Source organism: Alligator mississippiensis, chromosome 2 (genome assembly GCF_030867095.1).
Source record: "Alligator mississippiensis isolate rAllMis1 chromosome 2, rAllMis1, whole genome shotgun sequence".
NCBI classification, from domain to species: domain Eukaryota; kingdom Metazoa; phylum Chordata; order Crocodylia; family Alligatoridae; genus Alligator; species Alligator mississippiensis.
The window spans coordinates 26,068,288-26,092,780 of NC_081825.1; the positions used below are offsets into that span (position 1 = coordinate 26,068,288).

The window sequence follows — 24,493 nt, forward strand, 5'->3', positions numbered from 1 at the left end:
ATTTGTTTTTTAATCTTAGCTTTACATTTCAAGGTGACACAGAACAGTTCTACCTTCACTATCAAGACATGTGGTTATGAATCCTAGATTGACCAGAATGCTACAATGTCAAGTATGTCTGTGGTTTTGTTGGAGGAAGAAGCAAAAGCTGCTATAATTTACGTGTGCTAAGTACAGAAGTATTTTACAGTTCCAGCAATCAAAGAGGACACTTTATTTCACATAGATTCTTCTTACTGTCTTGGTAGGTATTTAGTCTGGTCTCTTACCAACCAGGGCATCTGACTGCAAATTCACTTTTAAGATTAAGACTGTACCATTTTGTAGAAAAGTAATTAAAGCAGAAACTTTGAGGCATTGACATTTCTAAAAAAAAATCTGCTTTGGATGAAAAAGTCCTGGGGGTTGAAAGGTTTTTTTTTTTCAGGGTCATACGCAATGAATATTTTTTAGGGTCTTAAAGAGACTAAAGTAGAAGGGAGAGAGAGAGAGAAAACAACAACAAACATGAAACAACAGCAATGGAAAGAGGACTCGTGTTAGATATCTCCATTGTATGTGCTGTCTCGAAATATTTAATTCTGAAGTGGCGCATGTTTAAGTCTAAATGCAAGTTATACACACACTTTAATGAAAGGAAAAAGACATATGCAAACCAGCCAACTATCCTTTTATATTTTTATTTGGTGTTAAGTAACTCCACAAGAAAACAAAATCAGTTACTCTGGTGTACGTGAAATCAGAACAATACAACCACTTGAAGCAAAAAGTAGAAACAAATTTCAGCCCAGGAATGGAAAACTGATACTTCAGTGCTATGGATATGCAATGCGCTTCATACCACAGTGCGGTTCAGCGTTTGCCAACCTTAATGCTTTTGTGTGTCTCTATCCATATAGAAAAACTAAAAACCACACTTCAACTCTCTCACTGAAAGCTTCAGAGCTTTAGCCATTAAACTACGAAAACAAATAAAGACAATTTATTATTGCCCAAGCTCAATTATATACCTTTTTATTTTCCCCCCTCAAGGTGCTGCAATATTACACCACAATGTAACTGCAGTCAACACCTTCATTATTTTTGAGCCCTTTCCTATTAAAGAAGCAGCTCTATCCAAAATAAGCTGAGCCAAAGGTTGTGTTTGAAATATGTCCATTTGGTCATTTTTTATTTTACAGAACAAAGCTCTATTCCATTCTTCACTGTAGTGATCTCAGGAATTTAGGTGTCTTTTACTTTATGTTTACAGATAAATAGTTCTCAGTGCAGGTGCTAAACAACCTCTTAAGGAAGCTCCAGAAGAAAGTAAATATATAAAAACCTATCCAAAGTCTGCAAATAAATTAAAAAACCCTCTAAAGTGTCAAATGATTTGTTTCATGAATACAAACCCTAAAATAATGTAGTTTAATAGGAGAATCAGAAAAATGTTCCTCATAAGGACAAACCAAGCCAATTTTAAATAAGAATTAAAAAAAAAGGCGGCATGAAGCCTTGCATGGCTCTATAACCATAGATCTTCATTCTTACACTATCAATTAAGAAAAGGCAACAAAACGCATTTTTCAATTCACCTTTCTAGCACAGAACATATTTCAAAGCCAGTTCAGCTCATATTTCAAACAGCTATAGTTCTTGTGAGTTTTTATTGCCTGTCAAAATTAATGGTTAAGCTTTTTCAAGTCAGTATTAGACTTTCTGCACTTCCTGATGTTATAGACATGCTGCTATTGTATAGATTAGGTTTCTTTAAACTATGAGTTGGTAAAAAACTTAAGATGTTTAGTTTTGCAAATATTGCTCCTCCTGGCTTATACATTTTGCATAATGTGTTAAAAGCACAAGGAGTTGATAGTCTTGTACAGATGCAACTTGACGATGTATTGACTTTCTAGGTTAACAAAATAAAATTGAAAAGCAAGTCACATAAAGCAACAATCACTACTGCAATCACACATGTATGTTGTAAGTCACCCCTTTCCCCTACCCCCACCCACCACACATAACTTGCCCCTAACATTCTCTCAGGAACACAAAATGAACTACGAATTTTACTAAATTACAGCCACAACAGCAGCTAACTGCAGCAGCCACAGGATTTCTTTCAAGTGAAGCACTGACCCTTTGCATATAAAACATTAAACACTCTGAGCATTTTAGATAGTTTCATTCGTTCAGGCTCAAATTCGAAATAGGATGCTCTTGCAGGTTACACAAATGCAATCATTTGCAACAAGACAAAATCCTTATACTTGTTACAAAATTCACAACAATCCACACATCACCCCAATGGTTTTTTTTGGTGTTATTTCTTTTTATACTTCTGCCCTATAACGGCAGATCATAAAGCAGGACAAAAAAGGGATAAAAGAAACCCACATTGCCTCTCTACCTACAAAAAATCCTTGGCTTCTCCATTTAGCAAGATTACAAACCATAGTCTCCTCAGTGTTGGTTTTCAGGATGGGGGGGAAGAGGGAGGAATGGGAGATCATAGGATAGAAAACACAGTTTCTGTAAGTCTCTAAAGCACAACCCTGTTGTTCCTACTTCAAAGTTATGAGATTTATTGAATGAAGACTGGACAAGTCATTCATGCTTTTCTCCTGCATTCAGAAAGGCACTGATAGATTACAGTGTTAAGTATTTATCTCCCAGTTCTTAAAGAACAAAGTCTAAATGTGCCAAAAGCTAAAGTCTCTGAATAGCAGAAGTAGTTGTAGACACTGCAATGCTAATAAGATAGTAATAGTGGTAGGGCTACAGTTACAATGAAAATAACTGCAATTAAGATGCAAAAAAGCAGTGGTACTACTAAGACAAGTACATGCACATCCATTCTTGATTTGACAACACAATCTAGTCTAGTTCAAAGAGCCAAGAATTTAACAGTTTGGGGGGAAAAAAAATCTTCAGCAGGACAGCTGTGTCCTCATCTATAAAATAAGCAAGAAGAGAAAGATAAATACACATCTGAATCCGTTAACTGAAGAGGAAACTCAAGTTGTTGTTTTAGAGCTACAGACCCTCAGGAAGGATAGTTTTCCATCTCATGTTACTTTTAAATCATCTGTTCTACTCTGCAGTTTTTATAGTTGAGTTCGAGAAAAAAGCTCCTCCTCACAAGGATCAGCCCATTCACTTCCACCTTCTGATGCTGTGTCTTCAGAGCTGGAACTATCACTGGAGTATATCTTCTTCCTGAAGCCATTTGGTTTTGCTCCAGAATTTATGTCATCTGCACACCTTGCTTCATAAACAGAGGAAACCTAAGGATTTAAAATTTACAACATTTATTTGGAACAGCAGCAAGTTTATCTATAAATGAGCTGTAGGATTTTGTATTTCTTTTTCACCCATTCCGCTTCTCCCGGTCTAACTTGCAAATAAATGACAAATTGAGTAGCAAAAGCAAAACTAGGTTCAAAGTACACTTTAAAAAACAAAACAAAACCTCAGCTCTGATATGCCGGTGCTCTGCCCATGCCACTGCCCCTCACACCCAAGGGGCCACAACCTTCCAGCCCCTTTGGTGCCCGTCACTCGCCACCCACAGTCCCCTGGCTCTGCTGGTGCCCCTCACTCCTCACCCACACAGCCCTCCGGCCCTCCCCTCAGCCCTGCCAGAGGGGGCCCCCAGCTGCCAGGGCTACAGGACCAGGGACCCAGGTCCACAGTTCCTGTGGGAAGCAGTGGCTGCTACAGCCAGAGCTGAGTGCAGTGCCTGGTTCCCCTTCCCTAACAGGCAGCATGGCCAGAGCACAGTCTGCGGGGAAGGGGGCAGATGCAGACTGCCCACTGCAGGCTCAGGGCTCCCTGCCCTGCTGCCGCCCCTCCAGAGGCCTCCATTGCCCAGCAGGCAGGACCTGGCGTAGCAGGGCAGAGCGGGGTGGGGAGGCTCTGCTGCCACTGCCATGCACATGGTGCCCCCTGCCTGAACGCCCTCCTCCCACTCCCCCGAGCCCCTTACAGGCTGGAACTTAGCCAGGCTGGAAGGGGAAACCCACCATTTCATGTGGTTTTCTCCTTTAAAGGAGAAAATCCACATTTTTCTCCTTAAAATGAGAAAACCTGCATTTTACTGTGGCGAACGGAAAACCAGGATCCCTGATTATGAGGAGTATCTACATTTAATAAACAACTCCGGTGATCATCCTTGGCAAAAATGAAATGTAGCTTTCACTGGGGAAAACTAGTTTTTCCTATAGCAAAAATCCCATTCACTAAGGCATTAGTTTGTCACTTATGGGAAGGACAGATAGCAAACAATGCTAATCCCTTGAAGTTGTTGGCTCTGTGTAGCTTAGTGGAACACGCTGTTGTGCTAGTTAGTGGAGCTAGGCTATCTAAGGAAAAAGCACAATGATCCTTCCGCACATCTGACCAAGCAAACCACCATTTGGTCAGACACAGCTGAAATGCAGAGTGCTAAGTATGGTAAAATGTTTGAGGAAAAAGCCAGGAGGAGTTAGCATTTTGAAAAATACAAAAATAAGAGGGAAAAATAGCTTTTTTGTAGGATTGAAGTTTTAGGGACAGATAAGGATAATGCTGCATGAGAAGATCAGGTGGCACAACTACAAAAAGAAGAACAGTTACTCACCATATTAAAATCTAAAAGATGTTCTTCACTGCTGGGAATTTCCTTTACCTCTTGATATTCTCCTACACCATTCTCTCCTTTAGCATTTGTGTAACACTCTTGAAGTGTTTTTGTTTCAGAATGGAGGAGAAAATATAAGAAGGAGGGACATGTCATTAAGAAACAAGGTTATCCATTTTAAAGTAAAATATATAACTATAAGAAGTTTTCATCAGATTTGCATTTTAAGCTGTGTGTAAATTGAGTGCTTGTCAAAGGTTCTGATTTGATGGTTTCAAAGACAAAACTACTTTGGTTAAGTGCAGAATTTTCTTCAGAGCTTTCTGAAATATCCTCAGAATTTACCTGGAAACAATATTGCTACATTCAAAGAAGGAGGAAAAAGTAATTTAAGTACTAAAAAATGTGTAAGATAACACTATAAAAATGATTAAGAGACATATTCCTGGTAGAAATTTCTTAGTAATGTTTTAATTTCTGATATTGTAAATTGTTTAAGACACTTTTACTTCTCTCTCTACAAAATTTAGCATAACAAAACCCTGAGCCTGAGGCATTACTGTGATCTAAGGCTTGCTCTACACGATATATCTATTATGCAATTACCTTGTTAATTCCACAATAAATTTACACTGGCTACACGTGCAAATTAACTATGGCACCTTATAAAGGTCCAACCAGCTGCTGCTGCTGCTTCTTGTGTCCTTGCCATCAACTAGATATTTTTCTAGAATCATGCATGTCTGAGATTGTTGATGACAAGGTATTTAGCACAATTTAGCAGATCTGTTGGAATCTGACAGGGGCTGTGACTCAAATGCTTCTGCTAAGGCCATTATTGCTCAAAAATATAACTTTATAGCTGGTTTCTATCCAGTTTTAATTGGCACATGTAGGCAGCCTTTGGCTGACAGACTGCAGCTGCATAATCTCCTAGCTACTGAGGAGTACAATACACCCCCGGGGCTGGGAGATCACAGCAGTACCCTATGGCTGCCAGGACTCTTATAGTTTCATAGCTGGTAGGGTCAGAAGGGACCTGAGCAGATCCTGGCTGCATCACACGTGGAACTGGGACTGAGACTCTTGCACCTTATGGAATTCAGCTGCCAGACTCTCAGCCCCAGCTGCGCACTGATCTCATCCACAGGAGCCTGCTTCTTGTCGGTGCAGGGGGAGTCCAGGATCAGGCTCCTCCTGCACTGGCAATAAGGTGCAATGGGATCTAATGTGCAATCCCACAATTGCGTCTCCTGCCACGCATGTATGGGATGGCAGAAGGGTACAATTGTGTAGATTATGCATTAGATCCCATAGCACCTTTACCTGCATATGTCGAGGCAGGTTTATCTAAAAAGATCTGATTTTGGTCTGCTGTGGTTACTTTATTTACAAAAAACGGTCTTGTGCATAAATAACTAACTGTGCCCATCCCTCTACAGTTAAATGTTATAAAAAGTTATTCTTTAAACAGAGAACTACTGGGGTTTTTTAAAGTTCTAATGCTAAATCATAAATGTGAATTGAAATCCTGGCCAGGAGTACAGAAATACTGTCTCTGATATAGCAGTGCCAGAATTTCATCTAGATATTCTATTCCTTCCTTAGATAAATTAATTCTATTGCTACAGTGGTATATGAGCCTATTAGTAGGTGACATCAGAAAATTTCATTCAGTGCTAGGAATTACGACATACAGGTAGCTTTTTCTAAAAGCATTTATTTTTACAATGTGTTTACATTATATTTTAAAAATTATTCTGGGGTCTAGAAAAATTTCTAGTCAACTTCAGCAAATGAACCAAAAATAGACATGTGCACTTAACATGGTTGCTTTATGAGTTTCTCAGTTAATGATGGTCAGGCACAACTCTGCATACAGTACTCTGTCAATACAACATTGAAGTACAATACAGTGTAGTTCAAACTAAAGTTCTCTTGTATTGTCTGATAATCTGATTCAGGTTATTTGCTGTTATATCAACAGTAATTATACCAAAATGTATTTTTATAAAAGGGATATAAATAGCGTAAATGTTTTAAAATACTACCCACACAATCTGTAGTAATTAATATTAAAATCGGTTGAACTATTTATTACAATTTTACTAAGTATTTATACATGTACAACAATGTATTAGGTAATTCGATTTCCAAATGATTCAGTTACATACTGTTTAAAAGCCTGAGGCATGACTATAAAATAATAAATACAATTTTAAAATAGTAAAAGAACAAATTTGTTCTCTTAACACTCATATGAAATTAAACCAAAATTTAAAGGAGAATTAATTTTGTTGTTACTATAGTAATTCTCTTGCTCTACATATGATTTGAAATCTGAACCACTGAATTACTAGAGTACTACCAGGAAGTATTTTATATGATCCCATGAAATTCTATGCATTTAATCTCACATAGCAACTTTTCCCATGTTAATCCGTTCCCATTTTAGCTCAGTGCAAACCCTTGTACATCAATGGATTTACTGGCTTTATGCCTAACAGCTACATAGCTACTACTATCTTTGATTTGCCTTTTATGAAAACAGGAAAGGAAAGGAGTACATAGGAAAGAAGAACATCAGCTTTCCTTTGCTCTGTATCATTGTTCAAAATGTATAACTCCTACTTCCACATATTACACCCAAGCTGTTGCCATAAATCACAATGACATTCATAAGGATCCGTAAATATTCACTGATAGCAGGGCAAGCAATAATTTTCAGCAACTGGATGTTATCATCTACACAGTTGCAATGTGTGGCAAAGTGGGGCTCCTAGACTAGCCACAGTAGTAGTTTCCCCACCTGCCTCTGGGCACACTGCCCACTTGTCTCACCTGCCATGCCTAGACAGAACACAATTGACATGTTAATTAGGTGGGAGGCTGCCCATTCTTGCCCCGATGCCAGGGAGCACTATCTGCGGCTCTGTTCCTTCCCTACACTGCAGCACAAGCCTTGCAGATGCCAATCCAGGCAGCTAACTCAACTATCCGCTTCGCCCATTAGCTGTGGCTACTTTTCTGGGACCTTTGACTTTCCTTTAAGCCCTGGCCCTGTCTCAGGCCAGTCAGGACTCCAAGCTTCTCTGCTCTTACAAGCATCCCTCGCAGTGGGCCTCTGGCCCTTTTGACCCCATCTGGGTCCTGGCCCCACCATTGACCAGTCAGGTCCTTCAGTTAGGACTAAGCTGCCTGCCCGCACTCAGGGATCAGGGGTCTCCCATTCCCAGCTCAGGTACTTCCCAAAGTGTGCCTGGCCCCGCAGGGTCACTCACCCTAGCAGGCTCAGGTGCTTCCCGAAGCTTACCTGGCCTTCCCTGGATCAGATGGTTCAAATAACCCACCCGAAGGTGAGGGCTGGGGTTAAGGCGTCTACCCACCTTTCACTGGGGTGGTAACTGGCCTGACATTTCCTGGGGGCTCCCATGCCATTGAGAGCCCCACCAGGCCACCCAGTCCCAGCAGGGTGCAGTTTTAGGTCCAAACCATCCCCTTAAGCTCCTGCCCTTATCTCCAGGATGTTGCATACAGCCTTGCAGCCAGGCAATGTTTCTGCCTGGCCTGCAAGCAGTGAACTGCTCTGTTTATATAGGCAGCCAGGGATCTAAAATGACCACTGCAATCAAGCACCTGCTGGATGCTTGGCACAGCCCTTAAAGTGGCAGGCACCATCAGTGCCCTGCCATACAATGTTAAAAGTTTTTCCAAGTTAGGAGACTCCTAGATCAGCCCAGGCCAGATAAGGAGAACTACAGGGGCAATGAAAGATGAATGGTTTAGAAGCTAGATTATTTCATAGTCAAAGCAGGCATCAGTTGTTGAGGGTAAAGTGGTAGGCTACTCTTAAATGCCATCTAAGCTTTAGTCTGGGCCTGTAGAAAGAAAGACTAGGCATTAAGAATGTGGTTTAAACTTGGCTGCAACTTCAGTAACTAATAAATGTAGGAACTCTTCCAAAATAAGTTATCCTTCCTATAATAATCTGTTCTACCTGGCGTTCTCCATCTCATTAAGTTGGCACTGGCACTACTTTGAAAGACCCTGACATTTGAAAGATACACAGGTAGAAAGAAAGGGTTGTTTCTTTGTTGGATCAGAGAACAGGAATTACAACTCTGTTCACTACCTGCTTTAGGAAATACCTTCTCCTAATATGGTCCCAGTTTCAATTTTACGAGGGAATGGATAATTATATGCACTGAAATTGCCACTAGGAGGCACCACCAATTTGCTGTTTCCTCTACCCTGTGGTCACATTCCCAGATTGTTAAGTATATTTTCCCAAATGGCAGGCAATCCATTCAACTACCTGGCGGCTAGGATGTATCACCACTTCCTCAAATAATTCAGGTAGTGGATATGCAATTCTATTAATTGCATTCCAGGTTTTCCTGACTTACAGAAATGTTACCAGCTAATTTATCCTCTCAAGGCAGCTTTATCCTCCTGTGTCCACCAGCTTTGTCTGTGTCCTAGTCCCTTGCTAGACCTTCCAGCATAGCATCTCAGGGCATATTACAATACCCCAGAGAAGGAACATGGAAACAATTTAGTCTACAAAAGGAAAAGCATTCTCTAGCAACTGAACAATTTCAAATTGAATCCAAAGGTTTTTAATGTGACAAAGTGTGATGGAAGGACATCTAATTTATTGAAGCACCACTTGGCAAGTATATCAAAATTTACTCATATGTTTTAAAATCGGATGTATTAAAAGAATACAGGCAGATCAATTTTGGCTTAAAATTTATTTTTTGTATTAAAAAATATTTTATATAAAGTATAAAAGTATAAATGAAATGTTTTTATAAAAAAAGAAATTCAATTAATAATGTTTTCAAATAATTATTCTCTCATTGTGTGAAATCCAGCAGCACAGCAATGTGAGATAACCAGAAAGTTATTATTGTATGTAGAAGTGAAATTAACTATTCTAGTTTACTGTCCAAAGTGAGTAAAAAGCAAAAGTTAAATCAAGCAGACTAAACAGCAAGATGTTATTTTTAATAATATTTTCATTTTTAATACACCTAAACGTAGTGTCAGTGACTACTAGAGATTTTGTTTATTAAGAATATTTTTTAATTTGCCTGTCCCAATTATCCCTCCATTCAGAATTTATAACAAAATCATTTTAATTTTAAAATGCAGCTAATAAATTTCTTCCTGCTCATTTCTAAAGTGAGAAAGCCTATTTTAAACCAGGGTTAACTCAAACATGCTTATCTTCTTACCTTCACACTGTGATGCAGGAAAGAGTGGAGAATAGAGTGCTTTTTCCCACCAACACTGCTTTTCTTGGCTGCCACTCAATCTTTGTAGATCAGTGTTCAATACAGGAAACTGTTCAGACAATAATCACACTTCAGTATGCTGCAAATAACAACAGTCCGCTACCCAACTGGGGAGTGTCTTTCTTGAGAAGACTGTCAGGCTTTATAAGCAACACTCTCCAAATTCTAATACTGAACACGTTAGAGGTTAGCCTATTCAATGAAGCTTATTATTTACTTATTCTCAATATTATTATAATCTTCAAGATCTAAAGTTATAGATCAGAACCATTTTGAATTAGGCAGCATATAATTACAGAAAATTACAATTACAGACTCTCTCTGTCCCAAACAACTTATAATTTAAATCTAAAATGGCACATGAATACACACAGGTGGGAGGGAGAGTGCAAATAACCAACAGAACAGTAGGGGACAGCATAAGCAGTGGCCTCAACACAGTGCCAGTGTTACTGTTCTGACTTTTAGATGGCATTACAACAAAGCTTTCTCTGTAATACTTTGGGAAGGAGATTAGTAACACTGTCAGCAGTCTGATGCAACTGAAGAAATCTAGACAATTAGGTAGTTAACGACTACCTGGTTATAAAACTGATAACATTTTCATTCCTGTCTTTACTTTTTTTAAACTTACCACCTTGTTTCTAAGATATGTTGATTTACTAATAAATACATGTCACAAATATTTTAGTTTTGTATTTTAATATTGTATTTGTCTGCCATAGACTAGTTCCTGCAACTCTCATGCATTTAAGTTACTTAAAACATGCTACAATGAGGCATGTTGGTAATTTTGTGATCGTGGTTGTGGTAATGGCATTTGTGTGCTAAAGATACTAACTCATATGATTCTTACGTTAGATGTTTTATGTTATGTAGTTTTAATAAACTGGAACACCAAACCGATATCCAGCTAAGGAAAAAAATCACTAATATGAGCCAGTCATTTTATTCCTCCTGTATTACATCCCTCACCAAAGTGTATTAAGAAGATAAATTCATTAATGTTTATGCATTCATTCATTCATTCATTCATAAACATTCATTAATGTTTATGAAACAAGCATCACAGAAAAAGCATGCAACGATATGACTACTGTCTTCAGAACAGAACTGGAATAGCATGCAGCAGGTAAGATACAGGGCAACAAATCAGAGAGTAGGAAAAACTAAATATTGAACAACTATTTGTTAAGTGAGTACCATCCACATTCTGCAGTGAACGGCGATAAGGGCCATAGGGAAAATGTATATGATTATGTAGTTAAGAAGTAAATGATGAAGCTGACATGTATGCTGGACAAATTAAGGTTGTACAAGCAACCTTAATTCTTGCTGTTCCATTAAACTCTTTACTTTGCAACCTTAGCAAAATTCTTCTAATATAGACTTTTTGTGTTTTAATATCCTAATTTTTTTTAAAAAGGAAAAGAACAAATTCTGTCATTTTATCTCATCTTGACATGCGCATACATCAGCAGCAGATTTGTAACCTTCATATCTACTGTAGAGAGCTTAACTGCTTGAGCTAAAAGAGTAACCAAGAGCAACAGTAAACTGACATCCTCTATGTCACTGGGGCCAACCTTTTCAGTAGGCATGCCACAAATCAGTTCTGCAAACTCTAGTACCGCTCTGATCAACTTCCTAGGTCTGACCTGCTGCTATGCTTTCTGTTTCCTACTCCGCTCCCAGCCTGATTTCCCGCTTTGCCTTTTCCTTCCTGCTTTAACTACTGCTGTGCTGCCTGTCTCCTCCCTGATCTGCCACACACAGAGGCTGCCTGGGTCACTTGTGATACAAGTACATAGGTTGTCCAGGCCTGCTTTATGTGGACCACTGATAAAGTGAAATGAGACACACTGTCAGTGGGTTTCACAGATGCATGCCACCAGCAAAAGCATGGTGACTCAGGTGTCCTGAGATCTATTCCATTCATTCTCTCCTAGACAAGCTTTTCTGCATTTTTTCTTTCAAGTCTGCCCCCTTTTGTTATGCCCCTTCTACGTATTTTCTGTCCCAGTCTTCTTCCCTCTTCCCTGCAGATCCTCCTCCCAATCTCATCCCTCACCTACCCATTCCCAATCTTCCATCCTCAGGACTCTCATTCAAGTCCCACCTTTCTCTCTGCACTCCTCCTGCTGTATCAGTCTTTTTCATTTCTCAGTTTAAGTCTCTGTGTCCAGAAATTCCCTAGCCTCCCTCTTATAACCCATCCCCTTGACTTCAAGTCCCAGTCTTTTTCCTGGGCTTCTCACCCAAACTCAGTACCTCCCTCCGCAGCTCCTGTTCCCAGTCTTTTTGCCCAGTCAGACCCAAGTTTACATGTACACCCTGTTCCTTAACATGGCCAGTAATGTTCCAGTGTCCCATCTGGTTCCAAACTCCCTCATTCCCATCCTAAGGGTCCTTTTCCCACTCTCTCCTCCTTTACCCTCAAGACTTGGCTCTTGTCTTGTCTACATTCAGTTCAGGCTGCTCCTTCTAGCACACTTCTGGACCCAGCTGGTAGGGTGCTAAGAACCCTTTTAATTTCCAGTACCTATTTTTTGCCCACCCTGCACCAGCCTTTCTTTACAAGAAAAGTTTTACTCAGCCCCTTGTATGAGCAAAAGCTTTTAAGTTTCTAGCCGTGAAGCTGTACAGAGCATGTGCTAACTGCAGTTTTTCCAGAGGATTATATCATTGCCAGATTTAACCGTTTTTCCAAGGGTAACAAAACACACTCCCAACATATCCCTAATCACATTGCAAGTCCCTACTCTAAAGCATGGGAGTGCTAGAGCCTCTAAAAAAACCAGAACTTTTTTAGCACAACCAAAACAATGTATTTTCTCTTAATCTCTTTTTGAGAACCAACTAAACTGTTTTGGCTGACCTTTTTCCTACAAACCTCAAATAGTCAGCCTGTAAAATTTCAGATCAAACAGTGAAAGTTTGGCAGAGTTATAAGGAAGTTAAAATAAGGTCTTAACCATGAGAAGTTTGGCAACCATATTAATGGGTCCTGCCTAGCATGCACGCACGATACACTGACTTAAAAGCTTAATGGATTTAAACAGTTGCGTAGAGAAGCAGTCATATGCTATGTGATGAGTTATTATAACACGCTTTGGTGCATTTAATTTCAATAATAAAAAGGATTTTCTGATTTAAATGAAGAGTTTTCCCCAGAGTTGTATTTTCAGTGACATAAACAGATACCCCTATGGAAGCCTGCAGATCTGGCTTCTATTCCTAGTGCTATAATAGACTTACTGTTGTGCCAAGGGCAAATCACAACCCCTCTGTGTCTTATTTTCCTCTTCTATTTCACTGAGATTCTGAGGCATAATTTATTAATATTTTATACCACATTGGAGACTCAAATGGAAGGCATTATTAAAATAGCCCCATGAAGTGCAGAGAGCAGTACTTATCAATCTTATTAAAATGCTCTGAATTTCTGGAATGGAAGTGTAAGAGTTACATTTTTTCATAAGCTTAATATTCGGACCTGGAAAGAGTCTTCTTATAGACTGTTGCTTTCTAAATGTGGCTATATGGTTTTATTTTACTAAAGGCAAAACTATTTGATTCCCTCATAACTTTGTTTTTTAGTCTGCCACCATTAAAATTCTTGAGGACTACAAAGATACCGTTATTGCTAAAAATAAAGGACAACCAAGTCCTTCCCTTCCTGTCTGTTGGTTCCCCTCCTCTTCATAAGAATTATTTTTTTATTTGCATCACACACACACACACACACACACACACACTTTTATTTTTATTTCAACTTATTTTATTTCATCCACTCATCTAACTGACTACTGCTTCTAATTGCATTGGCACCTGTAATCTCAAACAAAAATCTTCATAGATTTTTAGGCTTGGAAGGGACCTTAGTAGAGAGTCTAAGCCCTGGCCCTGGGCAAGAAAGAGCGCTGGGGTCAGATAACCCCAGCTAGGTTTTTGTCTAATCTTCTCTTAAAGACCCCCAAGGTAGGGGAGAGCACCACCACCCTTGGAAGCCCATTCCAGATTTTGGCAACCCTCACCATAAAGAAAACTTTGCTAATGTCTAATCTAAATCTCCTCGCCAGTACAAGGACCGAACCCTGGAGAACCCCAATGCCCACGTTTTTCCAGGTCAAAAATGACCCGTTCACCACCACCCTCTGTGTGCACCCCATAAGCCAATTCTTCACCCACCTGACCATGCAGTAATCTATGTCACAACCTCTTAATTTATTTGTAAGAATGGGATGTGACATTGTATCAAAGGCCTTTTGAAAATCCAAGTAGATGACATCTACCTCAACTCCTGCATCTAAGCATTTTGAGACCTGGTCATAAAAAGAAGCAAGGTTAGGCAGGCAGGATCCACCTGCTATGAAGCCATGCTGGTTGCCCTTCAGCATTATTTTTCCTACTGGACTCCCACAAATGTGATTCTCAATATTTTTTTCAAAGGTTTTCCCAAGGATAGAGGTGAGGCTAACTGGCCTATAGTTACCCGGATCATCCTTTCTTCCCTTCTTGAAAATATTAAGCTGGACATTGGAACTTTTCCAGTCCTTTGGGACCTGTCTTGAGCACTGTGACTGCTCAACCTTGCCAGTGGTTCTGCTATGATACTGACCAATCCCCTCAGCACCCTTGGATGAAGATCCTCTGGGCCTGCTGCCTTAAACATGTCCAGCCTCTCCAAATGCCCCTTCACTAGGTCAGCACTAACTGCTGATGGGCTGGAGTCCCTCTTGTGCCTATCTATAGCCTTTTTGGGAGATGCATCTTTATCCGTGGTCAGGAATACAGATGCAAAGAACTTGTTTAAGACCTCAGCTTTGTCCCTCCTATCTGTTACCAACTGCCCTAGCCTGTCCTGTAGGGGTCCTATGTTGCCATGCGCCTTCTTTGGCTCCCTATGTACCTAAAGAACGACTTTTTGTTGTCTTTAATTTTTGTTGCCAGCCTGAGTTCCATTTCTGCTTTGGCCTCTTTAAACAAGTCATATTTATTTCACTTTCTTCCTTTAGGTCTGGGTCAACAGAATCAACAGGGGAAAACTGGTCTTGATAACACTCTACTTATGTTGTACTGCCCTCTCCTTTGATTTTAATGTCAGTTGCATATTTAATCCTTACTTTAAGCCCCCATTCTTAGAATTCTGTAATTACACAAAGATCTCAGCCTTCATTAACAGACAGTTTCTGGTTTCTTGCTGCAGAGTAAAGCTTAAAATATAATAAGAAGTGAAACCAAAAGTCCCCTTTTTTAAATTTAAACCCAATCATCTCATTATTTTGGGGGACTTAACTTTTGAACTGGCCCCGGTGTCAATAGTGAAAATATGCAAAAAATAGCAAGAGTTCAATTTTTCCTGGGCAAAGCAGGGGAGTGGAACAAATTTACTCCCTTTCCTCTCCAACTATAACCTTCCGTTTCATTATCATATCCTCTTTTCTTCTGGTCTATATTTTTCTCTCCTCCTTTCCCCCACTCCTGCTTTCTCATGTCACGTCAGCAGCTGAACTTTTAATAGCTTATGTTTCACGGAGCAAGAATGTGTGCATGTATGCATGCATGTGGGGATTTTAAAAGCACAAATGACATTTAGGTGGCTCATTAAATGGGAGGAATCTAACAACATTTTTCTCCTTTAAAAATCTTCACCAGTGTCTCCTCCTTCAAAGGATCTCCGGAGCATTTTGCAAACTGTACGCACTTAAGCGCTGGATGAATGATCTTAAAGGAAGACCCATCTGGTATGCATGGAATGTCATCCTATACCATGAGAACTATGCAACTGCTTTTGGGAACAAAAGCAAGTATTCGATTCTGGCAGTAAAATTACAGGTGTAGTTTAAGAAACTAAATTAGAGTAAACCAAGCTTAGAATGTGCTCAGGCCAGAAGAATTAACAACTTTAAAATTATTACTGTAAAAAGGGCCAGAAGATTGACTGCAACCACAAGTGTTCAGGGGCTGTTGTACTGCTCTCCAGCTTCTTAGCCTCTCATAACAGGATAGGACAATTGTTTAATACTGGATCAGAGGAGGTAGCAACATTTCCTGGATCTCCAATACTATTTCCTGCAAGAGCTGAATTTTCCTGCCCTCCCACCCAAGTATTGATTTCACATGAGGACACAAATACAAGATTACTGTGAGTCTCAATTTCACTTGACAGCTGGCTCTTCCTGTTAAAAACAGCACAACTGGGACTGCTGCAGGCCCTAATCCACTGGTCAAGCTGTACCACAGGCAAGCCACGGAATATAACTTTGTATTAACCTGGAAGAACTGACAAGATGCTCAGATAGGGCTAATACTCTGGAACAGAGGTGGCCAACCTGTGACTCGGGCTACCTGTGTGGGGCAGGCAATAGAACGGGAAGGGGACAGGCAATGCAGAGGCAGATCGGGCAGGGAGCAGAAAGCAGAAAAGCAAATCAATCAAGGAGCACACAGCAGTGAGCATAAAGCAGAGCAGTAGATTGGGCAGGGAACAGAAAGCAGAGCAGCCAAGCAGGGGAACCTGATGGGAGTAGCATTTGAGGAATGTGTGGGGCTAATTTGTGGCATGACTGCTAGTCCCATTGCTTTAGAATATGAAGCTGAGTCTGTCACAGTTAAGTATTTAAGAGGAACACACTATTTTGTTGCTGTTTTTGCTCATAACAGAATGTTCCAAATTCAGTAAACCAAGGAATGGAACCAACTTCTACTCATTCTACTATGACTAACTAACTGGCAGCCTAATAATGCATGTGAGCTACACCATCAGTTAACAGGCATGGATGCAATTTAATTATAATATTTATAAGGTACAAAGCTGAGCTGACACACAACGGGCACCCCTTTTTGATTCCTGCTCCAGCCAAACTTTAAAACCAGCTGCCTAGAAGGGGAGGTGGCATTTCTATTTAGGCAGCGCTGGAGTCAATTGAGTTCATGGCTCATTATCACCCAACTGATTCCTAATAATATCTCTTCACAGGTGTTAACGACCCTCTCTCCTTTGTGATGGTTTTGATGTTCTGCTATTCAAACTATCCTCCATTCTGCAATTTAGCTGTTAGGCATTTCTGGTAATGTCTCTCCTCTATTTCACAGTCCTGCAGACTGTTTTTAGCTCCAGCTAAAAACTTTAACTCAGGTGTAAAAATGACAGTGAAGAAGAGGATGCACTATCAAGACACTCCAGAAAACTATATATCTTTTTACAAAGCTGAATAAGATATATACATTAGTCCTGTAGTGATTACAGTTAAATAATACAATATCTTTTGACATTTTGACTATTTTTGCCTAGTTTGTTGTGCCTTTTAAAATTTATATATAATATAGCAAATTATACATAAACAAGGAGCACACAGCAGCCATTCCAGTAGTTATATTGTTTTTTGGCTTTGATCTTAAACTGAACTTCTCTTTAGCTAAAGCAAAATGTATCATGTTATATGTAATAATGATGCACATGAACTACACACTCCTTTTCAAAATCCTGTATCTGCCTATGCTGACACAATGCCATATATGAGTTGTGTCAAACTCCAGCATGGGGCTGTGTCATCTGGCTTGCAGGGCTTCCCATGGATCCATAAATCTGGTGGCAGGGGAGCTATGCAGCATTACTTGCCATGGCTATAGAATCCCAGAGGGATCTGGCTCCTCAGGTCAACCCTGCACCACTAATCCAGCCTGAAGGGCAGAAGTTTGAGTATCACCTGCTGTATACCAAAGCTCAGATTCTTTCAGGAAGAACTTTGCCAAAGATATTAGTTAGGGAAAAAGAGCAACTCACACAAAGAGAAGCAACTCTTCTAGAATATGAAGGGTCTATGACCACAAGAAACATTACATAAAGCCTGCTAGATGGATATTGCTACCAGGAATAAACAACAAAGTATTGATATGTTTTTCTACAGACCTAGCTCAGGTTAGCCATTCTGACACTGAAAGCATACATTCCTCCTAAATAAGATCATGTACCACCCAGACACCGATTACTTTTAAAGCAAATCTATTTTTTTTTGTGCCTTAACAGGGTGTCCCATGCATCATTAACACATTGGTCTACTAATGTAACACAGTTGTTTACTAATAAATACATATTTTAAAAAATCTCACACAAAATGTTTATCTTGTCTATCCCAAACTCTGGAAAAGGGTGGCTGATTTCAAACAGTTATGGCTTGACACTTGCTGCAGAGCTCTTTAATGGAGCTGCCATCCAGTCAGTCAATGAGTGCCTGCATCTCATATTACGTAAATATTACTGAGTAATCACTCTTCTTAATGTAAAATATGTGCTTTTTATTTAAAATAAGACAAATTATAACTTTAATTATGTAGAAAATAGCCAGTTTAATGGATAAGGGAATAAAACTAACTCCAACAATTTAAATGGACAGTGATTTAAGTGCACCACAATATTGTCTTTCTTTTCGTTTTTCCCTTTTCTAGCATTTTCTCCTTCTAAAAGGAAGCATCTTTTGTGTGTAGTTATTTTAATCTGAAAACCAACTGAATGTTAAATTACAAAATTGATAGTAAGAAATAGTCTGCTGTAGAGCAAACTGTACGTAATATAAAGTGCATGTTAAAAGTGACTATTTATTGTAGACAGTATTTCAATTTCCCACATTGTGACCCACGAAGAGAAAAACAGTCAGCAGTCCTTCTTATTCCAACCTGGTTTCAAAGGGCAGAGAAAGGTGATAAGGTAGTTCATTTTTCTGTGCATTCAGCAATCTTTCACTTCTTCTGTTTCTAACAATGGTAAACAGTAAAGATAGTAAGCAGTACAGATTTACTTCAAACTAACATTCAGAACCTAGTTCATTGTACATAATTTCTGAGTTCTGCTCTGAAAGCTCAAGTACTTGTGCTTAATTCCAAGCTGGACTGATATAATGCCCCAAAAGGTCAACACTCACTTCCAAGTCAACATAGGTCCTTTCGCCTATCCAGTTTATTAACTCTGGTTTGTGTTACCTTGTGTTTTTTCCTGTTAGTTATCTTGGAAGACATGGGCAACACATACATTAAATTTAGATACAAATGTTAGACATTTGAAACACTAGCCAGGGTACAAACACAGAGAAAATATGGTATACTGGATAGAGCATTTAAAAACCAGACTGGAAAAAACACAAGCAGTGTAATGTATGATCCTCCACCAATAAAGGGATGGATATAATGATCTTTTGGTCTTTTACAAAAGCTTCTGAAATTAAAAAAATATCTAACAGTGTGACTGCTTTGATGACCTAGCATCAACCAGCCCTTTAACCATTAATAAATCAGGTGGGAAGTGATTTAGATGCTCCCCATAAAGGGCAAAGGGGCTATTTAATATTTTTCCTAAGCTTTGTTGAAAAATAGAACTTGGTCTTGAAGGAGTTTGGCAAGGGAGGCAGGAAGCACTTGGTCAATGGTTCTTAACCCCATAGAACCTACATTTTATTCACAAACAGAAATAATTATGTTTTATTTTCTGTATTTCTTTTTCTTTAGTTACATGCTAAAGATTAACTTTTTATAAAGTCATCTATCTTGCTCAAAATCAACTCTGTGTGGCATTTTTACAATTTTTACAAGCAACTCTGCTGTGATAAAGAGAGGCTTAATATTTCCAGTGACAGTAAGCAGCACAAACAGATAAATCAACAAAAGGTTAGTTGAAGCTAGCAGATAGAACTCCTCAAAAATTTTGAGAGTCATCAGTGTCTGTTTTGGAAGAGCAATTAAATATACATGGGGCTCCGATTTGCGAGTCTGGATGTGTTTTCATGAAATACGTTCCATATAAAGGTAGTACATCAGTACCTTCTTAAAGAAAATTGATCTCTGTCATGCACCTGACAAAATAATTGACAACAGGCAGGTCATAGGTTCACTGACAGTTCTTATTCTACTAAATTATTGTTTCACTTGTGCTTTGTTCTCTTCTATTATCCATTTTTTTAGTTTTCTCCACCTTGGTCTAAGAACTAAGAACATACATTTTTTGAGGTATGTACGCACAGTCCTAGCATAATGGGGCCTTAATTCAAATATGCAATAAAGGACCACATATGAAGGAGGACTGACATGGCTGATTTATTATATCATTAAAACTACCATAGTCATCTGAAATCAAGACCACTTTGCATTTAAGATGACTCCCCAATAATTCCATTCATGGAAAATTATAAATTTGTTATAATTAGTGGAAGGTTGCCTTAAATTCACCCCTCACCCCATTGCTATGGCAGGGAAACCTGCAACAGCAGGGGACGAGTGGCTAGACTGCTGCCCCTTGCTCCCCCTGCCACTTGTTCCCCCATGTCTACCCCTGCTCCCAACCTGCAGCCTTCCCCTGCATCCCCCACCCTTGCTTGCACCTGATGCCTGGCTCCTCACTCTCTGGTTCCCCTGTGCCTGCCGTCCCTCCCTGCCCACTCCCCTTAACTTCTACTGTAGCTCTGCTCTGGATCAAGGCAGTCAGCAGCAGTGTCAGCCCAGCCCAACCAGGGAGAAGGATTTTCAGACTCGGACAAAATGGAAAAAAGTTAAGCAAGTGAGAAGCACCTAGCCTTAAAACTAGGGAAAGCTATGTTCAATTCCTACAGCCGTTACATATTTCATTAGTCATTTAGTTTTCTCCATCTGTGAAAATGGGAATAGGAAAGATACACGTCCCTGCAAGCCGATATTGGTGACCAGGGTGGACGGCTGGAGACCCTCTGGGTTAAAATCCGTGGGGAACATGGCACAGGGGACACAATGGTGGGAGTCTACTACAGACCTCCCACCCAAAGTCCTGAGCTTGACCAGGAGTTTGCCTGGGAACTGGCTGAGGCCGCATGCTCCAGGACCATGGTTGTCATGGGTGACTTCAATTACCCGGACATCTTGTGGGAGGATTGCTCAGCAAAATCTGAGCGGTCGCTAAGCTTCCTCTCGTGCGTGGATGACCTCTACCTGACTCAAGAAGTCTATGGGCCAATGAGAGGCAAAGCGCTGCTCGACCTGGTGCTGGCTACTGGGGATGACCTAGTCGGCGACCTAGTGATCGATGGGAAGCTGGGTGACAGTGACCACGAGCTGATCACCTTCACCATCCGCCGAAAAGCTGGCAAGTCAGTCAGCAACACGGAAGTCCTTGACTTCAGGAAAGCCGACTTTGACAAGCTCAGGAGGCTTGTCAGTGAGGCCCTAAGGGACCATGACCACGGGGAGAGGGGAGTTCAAGAAGAGTGGTTGCTCCTCCAGGGAGCGATCCTCAATGCACAAACTAAGTCTATTCCATCTCGGAGGAAAGGCAGCAAGAGGGCACAGCAGCCCCCCTGGCTCTCCAGGGACCTAGCAGACCTCCTGAGGCTAAAAAGAAAGGCCTACAAAGGATGGAGGATGGGAGTCACCTCCAAGGAGGATTATTCTGCACTGGTCCGGTCCTGTAGGGAGCAGACCAGGAAAGCCAAGGCTGCAACTGAACTCCAGCTAGCTTTGAGCATCAAGGACAATAAAAAGTCCTTTTTCAGATATGTGGGAAGCCGGAGGAAAAGCAGGGGCAACGTTGGACCCCTGCTGAACCAGATGGGGCAACTGACAACTGACGCCCAGGAAAAAGCCAACCTATTAAATAGGTACTTTGCGTCGGTCTTTCATCAGTTCCATGGGACGCCCATGCCCGCTATGGGACAGGGAAGTCCGGATGAGGGTGATCCCCTGCCCTCCATTGATGCTTTGTGAAGGAACATCTTGAGAAGCTGGATACCTTTAAGTCAGCCGGCCCTGACAATCTTCACCCTAGGGTACTCAAGGAGCTGGTTTTCAAGGATCTTTGAAAACTCTTGGCGCTCTGGGTGTAGTGCCCGAAGACTGGAAGAAGGCCAATGTGGTGCCTATCTTCAAGAAAGGGAGGAAAGTGGATCCGGCTAACTATAGGCCCATTAGCCTGACTTCTATTCTGGGGAAGATCTTAGAAAAGTTTATCAAAGAGGCCATCCTTAATGGACTGGCCGACGCCAACATCTTAAGGGATAGCCAGCACGGGTTTGTTGCGGGTAGGTCTTGCTTGACCAATCTCATTTCCTTCTACGACCAGGTGACCTATCACCTGGACAAGGGAGAAGAGATTGATGTCATATATCTTGACTTCAAAAAAGCCTTTGACCTGGTTTCCCATAATTGCCTCTTAGAGAAACTGGCCAATTGTCGCCTTGGGTCCTCCACGATCCACTGGCTGGAAAACTGGCTCCAGGGTTGGACCCAGAGGGTAGTAATTGATGGAAGTCACTCATTGTGGTGTCCTGTGACCAGTGGTGTCCCCCAAGGCTCTGTCCTTGGACCCATACTGTTCAACATCTTCATTAATTATGTGGACACTGGAGTCAGAAGTGGACTGGCCAAGTTCGCTAATGACACCAAACTTTGGGGAAAAGCATCCACACCAGAAGACAGGCAGATGATCCAGGCTGACCTGGACAGGCTCAGCAAGTGGGCAGATGAGAATCTGATGGTGTTCAATGCCGATAAATGCAAGGTTCTCCACCTTGGGAAGAAAAACCCGCAGCACCCTTATAGGCTCAGCAGTGCTATGTTGGCCAACACTATGCAAGAAAGAGACTTGGGGGTCATCATTGACCACAAGATGAACATGAGCCTGCAGTGCGATGCTGCGGCTAGTAAAGCGACCAAAATGCTGGCTTGCATCCATAGATGCTTCTCAAGCAAATCCCGGGACGTCATTCTCCCCTTGTACTCGGCCTTAGTGAGGCCGCAGCTGGAGTACTGTGTCCAGTTTTGGGCTCCACAATTCAAAAAGGATGTGGAGAAGCTTGAGAGTGTCCAGAGAAGAGCCACGCACATGATCAGAGGTCAGGGAAGCAGACCCTACGATGACAGGCTGAGAGCCCTGGGGCTTCTTAGCCTGGAAAAGTGCAGGTTCAGGGGTGATCTGATGACCACCTATAAGTTTATCAGGCGTGACCACCAGTATCTGGGGGAACATTTGTTCACCAGAGCACCCCAAGGAATGACGACTAGGTCAAATGGTCATAAACTACTACAAGACCATTTCAGGCTGGACATAAGGAAGAATTTCTTTACTGTTCGAGCCCCCAAGGTCTGGAACAGCCTGCCACCAGAGGTGGTTCAAGCGCCCACATTGAACACCTTCAAGAGCAAACTGGATGCTCATCTTGCTGGGATCCTATGAACCCGGCTGACTTCCTGCCCTTTGGGCAGGGGGCTGGATCTTCCAAGGTCCCTTCCAGCCCTAATGTCTATGAAAGTAGTACTGTCCCACAAAAATAATGCAAGGAAAAACTGAAGGAGGACTCAGATGTTACAGGGATGTAACCAGTGCTTCAAATCAGAACCATATTGCAAAATTCATTAAAAAGGAATTTAATTATATCCAAGTCTTTACCAATATTATGGTACCAGACTAGATTGTAAAGAAGCTAGCCCAGATTTTGCTCATTTATGAAATGTCAAAATGTCAAGACAAAATGAACCCAGCAGACTTCTGTAGCCTTTATTTTAACTGTATGCAGTTATTAACTGGATAGGTAAATGATATCAAAAAGGCAATCTTTCCCCCTGAATTACAGTTCTACCCCATCAGGGGTAGAGCTATTTTGGAGAAAGTATGGACACTTCAGATCCCAGCTTCAGAATGGTAACTCTTATAGATTTTTATCTTTTCAGGATCCATGAAGTCATAGAATATAGAATCAGAATGTAGAAAAATGCCCAGAGCCTGTATGATTTAACGTGGAAAGATTGCCATCTTGATGGGATTTGTCACCACCCACTATAGGAGGGCTAAAAGCCATATGCACTTTTGCCATTAAGCTTAGCACAGGATTCTAGCCACCAGAAAAAAAAACAAGAGAGATTGTAAACTTGTTTTGATCACTGAAGTGATAGAGGCAAGAATACAGGTAATTGAGATGTGAAAGAGGCAGCACACAGATCTCTCAAATGTGTCCTAATCCAAAAAGTTTAGGTTCAAATCTCTTAGTTCAATTATTCAAAGAAAATAAGCATGTCTCCAAGGGCTAGAACAACAAATGAACCAAGGCATAAGTCCAAAACATAGATCTTCAACACTGGTTCAAGAGAGCCACCAACCCTAGAAATTTCTAGTTTGTTAATACCTACAAGTTAAAACATCCAGGTGGCATGACCTCAATTCAGAACAAATGTTTATTTTACCCCCTTTCTTATTTTTATCTATTTCACCTTTGTCTCTTGAAATTAGTTTTTTAACAGTCCAATACAAGATTGTCCTCAACCCCTAAATATTGGTATGAAAAGCGGGTTCTGGAAAAATTGAGCATGAAGCACCCTACATTGGACAGGATATATAATAATCTGCACTGAGGAAGATTAGAAATTCTAATCCTTTCCCAATTGTAGAAGTTATTCCTAAAACCACCAAAAGATACAGGAAGGTTCCAGAGTTTAAATATGTTATTAAGGTAATCAGGCCAAACATCTGGAGGTTGGGTCTTGATAAAACAGGCTAATTTGAACATACCCTTTCTGACAGATCTACAATGTTGTAGATCCTTCCCTGGGGAAAGAAATCCTTTAAAAGAGCCAT

General features: G+C 40.7%; 1 protein-coding gene across 3 annotated transcripts in view; it reads right to left on the bottom strand.

The window, feature by feature from the left end:
- Positions 1-664: 664 nt before the first annotated feature.
- Positions 665-24,493, bottom strand: part of KIAA0232 (KIAA0232 ortholog) — a 125,813-nt gene continuing 101,984 nt past the window's right edge. For all 3 annotated transcript variants that reach the window (XM_059721557.1, XM_059721558.1, XM_019479466.1), the window contains 3 exons: positions 9,847-9,955; positions 4,607-4,704; positions 665-3,272 (listed from right to left, as the gene is read on the bottom strand). In XM_059721557.1, coding sequence (XP_059577540.1) covers positions 3,093-3,272; positions 4,607-4,704; positions 9,847-9,955 — 387 coding nt within the window. In that variant the 3' untranslated portion in view covers positions 665-3,092. The remainder of the gene's footprint in view (positions 3,273-4,606; positions 4,705-9,846; positions 9,956-24,493) is intronic.